The sequence below is a fragment of the Bison bison genome, unplaced genomic scaffold (genome assembly GCF_000754665.1).
Source record: "Bison bison bison isolate TAMUID 2011002044 unplaced genomic scaffold, Bison_UMD1.0 scf7180017864492, whole genome shotgun sequence".
NCBI lineage: Eukaryota > Metazoa > Chordata > Mammalia > Artiodactyla > Bovidae > Bison > Bison bison.
In genome coordinates, this window is record NW_011495051.1 from 7,543,654 (window position 1) to 7,550,847 (window position 7,194).

General features: G+C 49.9%; 1 protein-coding gene across 8 annotated transcripts in view; it reads right to left on the reverse strand.

Moving 5' to 3' along the window:
• SMARCA4 (SWI/SNF related, matrix associated, actin dependent regulator of chromatin, subfamily a, member 4) overlaps positions 1 to 7,194 on the reverse strand; it is an 88,588-nt gene that overhangs the window by 71,739 nt on the left and 9,655 nt on the right. For 7 of the 8 annotated variants that reach the window (XM_010828336.1, XM_010828338.1, XM_010828337.1 and 4 more), the window contains exons 2-3: positions 2,868 to 3,117; positions 874 to 1,006 (exon numbers count right to left, since the gene is read on the reverse strand). In XM_010828336.1, the coding sequence (XP_010826638.1) occupies positions 874 to 1,006; positions 2,868 to 3,117 (383 nt within the window). Of the gene's footprint in view, positions 1 to 873; positions 1,007 to 2,867; positions 3,508 to 7,194 lie in introns of those variants that run through there. The other variant, XM_010828342.1, reaches the window with a different exon arrangement.

The following is a 7,194-nucleotide window of genomic DNA, read 5'->3' on the forward strand; positions in this document are numbered from 1 at the left end:
GGGTCTGGGCAGTCACTTGGCAGCACATTTCCAGTGATTTTTAAGGAAAAGATGGGGCCCAGCTTACACTGGCCACTACCCTGAGACAAGGACAGCCAAATGACTTTGTACTCATGATTCAAACAGAGACGCCCAGAGGGCACACGCTCACAGCCTGGTTGGCAGCCTGCATAGCGCTTGGTTCGGCCCACTTAGTAACTTGCCAATGATTAAAGCAGAGGTGAAAAAAATCCAGGCTTTCTCTGGGCCCGCCTCCCTGCCCCTCACCTTGGGCAGATCCACTCCCCTCACTTCCCTTACCTGCAGAGCCCCTGAGCTTCCAGCCCCATTGACAGGAAGCCACCCCCACTGAGCAAAGATAAAGCCCAGCCCTGCCCCCTTCCTGAGATTCTGACTCAGCAGGTCTAAAGCAGGGACCAGGCGTCTGCTTTCTCTTTCCTTTTTTTCCAGCTGCGTCACAGGACTTGCAGGATCTTAGTTTTCCAGATCAAGAACTAAGGATGGAACCCAGGGCCCCAGCAGTGGAAGTCCTAACCACAGGACCTCCAGGGAATTCCCAGAGTCTACATTCCTAATACACTCCCGGGTGACACCAGAGCCACTGTCCTAAGGACCCTGTCCTGCCCAGCCCTTGTCTAACAGCTGGCGTGGAACATGGTTTCATCCCACCAGTATCCACTCTCCCTGGGACAAGACGGCCTGAACAGGGCACCAGCTAAGCCCAAGCTCAACAGCCCTCCATGGCAGGGTATACCACAAGGCTCAACTGTCCTGGGTCCTCGGAATCCATCTATGGGTGACTCCTTTAAGAAAGTGAGCTTGGGACTTCCAGAGGGCGAGAAACATGAGGAAAGAGGAGAAAGGAAACCGTACCTTGGGAGTGCTGGTCCATGGGGCTTGGTGGGGGCCCCATGCCTGCATGGCCCCCTGACCGCATCCCCATCCCCTTCATCTGGGTGTAGCGGGGATCATCCGACATGCCCTTCTCATGCATGGACTCCATTGGCTGCGAGAGTGGACAACAAGGCAGGATCAGCAAGGGGGCATGGGAAGAGACAGCACAGAAATGCACCACACGAGAGAAGTTCAAGGTCACTGAAAACATGCATTCAAGTCACCAGGCACTTATTGAGCCGCCATGGCCAAGCTTAGGTCCAAGACGTGGTCCTGATGCCTACTTAGGTGTCAAAGCCTATGCGTGAAATAACGCCAATTAGGGGACCTGCAGACTGGTGACCTAGGGGCACGGGCACGGCCGGACGAGGACCCCAGGGGAAGGTGGGGGACAGTTTCTGATGGCCCAGATCTCACAAGGGAAGCACGCACAGAGCTCCAGGCCAGGAGCGGTTCTAGCCGTCACAAGAAGACCTTGTGACCACAGGGACCCTCTAGCCCGGGAGACTGTAAATCAGAGACAGGCAGTAACTCCTGCCCACGAGGTACAGTAGCAACAGTCAAATGTCCTCACTGGTCCCAGATCGGCCTCCTGCCTGCTAGCGGGGAGAGGGCCATTTGTAACATCGTTCTGCCCCTCCTAGGAGACACGGTCAGATCTTGGTGGGACAGAAACATACAGCCTCCCTCCTGATGTTCAGCACTAAGCGCTCCCCCCATGGAATGGCTGGCAAAGTGGACGTCTTCCGAGACCCTCCCAGGCTCGGATGCCAATGTCCACCTCTCTGGTCTAAGAGGTGGCCAAGCAAAGTCAGCCACAGCTCAATGTGTACCATGAAAGGAGGAGGAGGAAAAGGCACGGGCCAAGAGCAGAGGGCCAGCTTCCTAACCAGAAGCAGCGTGGGGCCCTTGGGATGCTGAGCAGACCCCTGGGTGGGGCCTGCCCTCTGCTCCTTCTCCCCTGGGCTTGGGGAGCTGAGAGACAGGCTCCCCTCCCCCAGGGCAGGAGCTCTCTGCAGGCAGGGGAAGGGGCGGGGACCACCAGACCTCAACTCTTGGGCCAGCCAGACACATGGCAAGTGTCTGAGAGACGTGTCAGGTGTCCAGGAAGAAACAAAACAGAGAGGGGAAACGGAGGAGAAACGGGCCTAAGTCAGCATTAAGGGCAGCGGTCAGAGAATCGTCAACAGCTTCAACAGCTTTCTAAGAAGAAATGACCAGACAGATACTGCACCCAAGTTGACAGGAATATATGGGTGATGGGTAGGGGGGAGGGATCACCTCACTGTGCCGGAGGTCAGGGAAAGCCAAAGGGATGAGATGGCTCTGCTGAGTGACCATCCCGCTGAGACCCTACTTCCTCATCTGCAAAATGTGCACAATACATACCTGCACCTGATGGGCTGGCAGGAGGGGATTAAGTGAACTGGGGTACGGACACATGGACAGCCCGGCAGGGAAGCCAGAGGGGTAGGCAGAGACCCCTCATCCCCAGGCCTTGCATCTCCTACTGTGATGGCCACCTGTGATCCCAGATGCTTGAAAAAGGCACCTTTTCCTTTAGATGCTTTTTATCCATAAGAAAGTATTTCCTCCAACCACCTCCCAGGAATACAAAAAAAGAGAAAATTATATGTGTGAAAAGAGGCTTTTCTCATCTCACTGGCCAAAGCATCCTTGATGCGCCCAGGTGAGTGGTCAGGACAATGATACCCAAGTACAGGATCAAGTGGGGACACAGGGCACTGGCTGCTGTGCTCCGTGAGTCACGCAGGTAAGCCAAGCAGGAAACCACGGGCTGTAGGCCATCTTTCAGGATTTGGACACTTTTATTCATTAATAAAACAACAGGCATGAGAGACCCAGGGTTAGGACGGCTGCCAGCTCGCAGTGGGGCTCAGGACACACTGTGCACCCCCCACCCCTGCGCGTGTGGACCCAGCTGGTGGGGCTGAGGGCCCGGGGTTCCCTACCTTGTGCATCTGGTGCATGTTGTCCTGAGGGTACCCTCCAGGGCCCTGGGTAGGGATGGGGTGTCCTGCCGAGGGAGGCCCTGGGCTGGGTCCCATGATGCTGTGGGCGGAGCCAGGGGAGGGGCCCGGGCTGGGGCCCAACATGGCTCCGGGGGAGGGGCCCGGGCCGGGAGAAGGGCCTGGCCGAGGAGTTCCGCCCAGGGCTGGGTCCGGTGTGGACATCTTCACAGGAGCTGCGGACAGTAGTCTCCTGCTGGGAAAAGAGTCCTGGTCAGTGTGCAGGTCACAGCCCCTGGCTGGGGTGGGTCACAGCAGGTCAAGGACGATCACACACGGTCAGGTCAGACAGAGCCTCTGACAGGCACCCCCAGCCACCCAGGCCTTTCTCCCCCATTCCTCTCTGAGCAGATGATAGTCAGACACCCAAAAAACCCAAGTGCCTTGAGGAAGGGGTGGGACCCAGGAGGTGGGGCACCAGGTGACAGATACTGCCTGGCGTGCCCTGGCAGCTTTCTAGTTATAACAGAGGGCGCGTCTCAGGGAAGAGCTGACACAGCCTTCATGCCCTCTGAATGCCTGCTCATCTTCCCATTTAAGAAAAAAGAGGAGTGTGACTGAGGCTCAAACCTTTGCCGGCAACAGCATGTGACTGAACCTTCATCAATTCAACTAAAACAAATATTCATGGCAAGGAATGCTGGTTTCAACTTAATGCAGTGAGACCAAGCTTCCTTTAAAATAAATGAATCCAAGTTTTAAAAGTAGGCTCCTTTAAAGAGCCTACATAACTAAGGGCATAGTTACATAACGAACTACATAACTAATGACAAATTACATAACTAATGGCACTCTGATATCTCAAATACCTCCAAAGTGATATTCAGGACTTCCCTGGTAGTCCAGTGGCTAAGACTCCATGCTTCCAGTGCACAGGGCCTAGGTTCAATCCCTGGTCAGGGAACTAGATCCCACATGCCGCAACTAAAACCCAGTGCAGTCAAATAAAAAAAAATTTTTTTTTAATTTAAAGTGATACTCAAGGGCTGCAAACTAAAATCTGATACCCAGAATTATGACCCAGAACCTCCACAAGATTCAAAAATCAGCCCAAAAATTCCTAATGTGAACTGAGTCATGATTCCTTTGGCCTATGAGCTGATTTATAAGGGCTTTCTATAGTAAGGGTTCAATTTTCAATCTGCTGTGCAGTTATATGTCCTTAACAAAGATTCTCCTTAATGTAACAACCCCTTTCCTGATGACAGAGTAAGGCATTCTCAGTGCTGAAATATGGAAAATACAAAAAAAATACTGAAAAATCACCAATCAACCCACCAGACTCAGAGGTTACGTGTCTGCTGGCCCTGCAGACAGCAAGAAACAGTCTTGCCCTCTTACCCTCCCAGGAAGGTGAGCTGAGGGGTATCTGTGGGGAGGAAGGGCTACAGCTCCTCAGAGCCCCCCAGAGCTGTGACAACAGAGCCCCCAAAGGAAGGAGGTCTGACTGGTGCTGGCGCCGGGACCCCGCCACACTCCAGGGCCTCTCCTTTGAGGCTACTCCACACACAGGCAGACGCTCGCTCTACAGGGCTACTCAGCACATTCCAGGCACGGTTTCCCTTCAGAGAATCATACTTAGGACCCTTTCATCATTTAGTAGTCTGCAAGCTGCAAATTCTAGCGGTTCAACCAAGTTTCCTGGGACTGATGCATTCTGTTATTTTAAAGTCCCCCTCTTGCTTTTTTTTTTTTAATTGCAATATAGTTAGTTCAGCGTTGTGTTCCTTTCTGCTGTACAGAATCACTTTGCTGTACAGCAAAATGAATTGGCCAAGTGAATCAGTGGATATATACATATACATATATCCACATTTTTCTAGATTCTTTTCCCATGAAGGTCAGGCTTCCCTGGTGGCTCAGTGGTAAAGAATCCGCCTGACAAAGTAGGAGACTCCAGTTTGATCCCTGGGTCGGGAAGGTTCCCTGGAGAAGGGAAAGGGTACCCACTCTAGTATTCTGGCCTGGAGAATTCCATGGACTGTATAGTCCATGGGGTTGCAAAGAGTCAGACACGACTGAGCGACTTTCACTTTCACTTAAATTTTACTAGGCTCTCCTGATTTCAAGGATAAATCTTGAAAAGGTACAGGAACATTTTTGGGGATACTTTAAACATGCTTTATTTTACTTTCTAATATTTTGGCCACAACACATGGCATGGCATGTGGGATCTTAGTTCTCTGACCAGGGATCGAACCCGTGCCCCCTCCTTCTGGAAGTACGGAGTCTTAAGCACTAGACCACCAGGGACATTTTAAATTTTCCTGATTTAAAAAAAGAAAAAAAGGTCTTCCTGTGACAGGTGCGGGTGTATCTTCCTGGATAACAGATCAAAAGCCTGTACTTCTTCACTCCAGTTTCACAACTAAATAACGGGAACAAAGAGGATAAGAAACCTCGGCAGGCCCAAATACCTCCCCTGCCTGTGAACACACCCAACCAAACGAGCAAACATTTCTCCATTCTGCCTGCATCCCGGGTCTCCTCCAGAGCTCCAGGAGCCTTGGAGATGAACTCTAAATACACCCAACAGAAGCGTCAGAGAACATGCTCACAATCCCTTCCCCACACATCCCAAACCCAATGTGCTCAAGAAAAATCAAACTTTAAAAAAACAAAGAACAATTGCTTCTCGGCCTTTTGGCTAAGATCAAGTGTAAAAAAACAAAGAACAAATTCGAGACCAATTCATTTGGAAGCAAAATCTGAGATGATTCAAGAAGACCTTACTCAGAAAACTTTAAGACACTAATGAAAGGAACTGAAGAACTTTCTGGGTAGTCCAGGGATTAAGAATCTGCCTGCCAGTGCACCAGACACAGGTTCAATCCCTGCTCCGGAAAGATTTCACATGCCACCGTAAGCCCGTGCGTCATGACTACTCAAGCCCACGCACCCTAAAATCTGCCTGTGCTCCAAAACGAGAAGCCACTGCAGTGAGAAGCCCGCATCCTGCAGCTAGAGAACAGCCTCTGCTTGCGCAACCAGAGAAAGCCCGTGCAGCAGTGAAGACCCAGCACAGCCAAAATAAACGAACAGAAATCTCACACACGAACACACACACACAAAAGAAGAATGAAACTGAAGATGACACAAAGAGAAGGTACACTGTGTTCGTGGATTGAAAGATAATACCCAAACCTCTCCAGGCAATCTACAGATTCAATGCAATCGCTATCACAATATCCATGGCATTTTTTTTTTTTTACAAAACTAGAACAAATAATTCTAAAATCTGTATGGAAACACAAAAGATCCCGAATTACCAAAGCAATCTTGAAAGAAGAATGGGGCTAGAGGTATCATGCTCCCTGACTTCAGACTGCTCTACAAAGCCAGAGTAATCAAGAGTACGGTGCCGGCACAGAAACAGACACAGAGATCGATGGAACAGAATAGAGAGCCCAGAAGCAAACCATGCAACGAGGGTCAGCTAATCTACACCAAAGCAGGCAAGAATACATGCAGAAAAAAAAATATGCACCCAAATGCTCACAGCAGTATTGTTTACAGCAGCCAAGACATGGGAGCAACATAAGTGTCCACCAACAGATGGATGGAGTAATAGTCTAGACAGTGGAATATTACCCCACCATAGAAAATATTGAAACTTTGCCATTTCCAACACGGATGGACCTGCCAGGTACTCTGCTTAGTCAATTAGGAGAAAAACAAATACTCTGTTATCACTTACATATGGAACCTAAAAATAAACCATATGAATATAACAGAACAGAAAGAGACTCACAAATACAGAGAACAAACTGGTGGTTACCACTGGGGAGAGATGAAGGAGGAGGGGCAAGACGCAGGTAGAGGATGAGGAGGTACAGACTAGTATGTATAAAATGAACTACAAGGATATATCGTGGAGCATAGGGAATAACAGCCAATGTTTTATGGTAACTTTAAATGGAGTACAATGTAGAAAAATGTTTGAGTCACAATGTGGTATATATGAAAGGAATGTAATATTGTAAATCAACTGTATTTTGGGCTTCCCTGGTGGCACAGACAGTAAAGAATCCACCTGCAATTAAAGAGACCTGGGTTCGATCCCTGGGTTGGGAAGATCCCCTGCAGAAGGGAATGGCTACCCACTGCAGTATTCTTGCCTAGAGAATCTCATGGATAGAAGAGCCTGGTGGGGTACAGTCCATGGGGTCACAAAGAGTTGTACATGACCGAGCAACTAAGCATGCACGCACACACACACACACACACACACACACACACACCTATACCTCAATTAAAAAAAAAAAAAAAG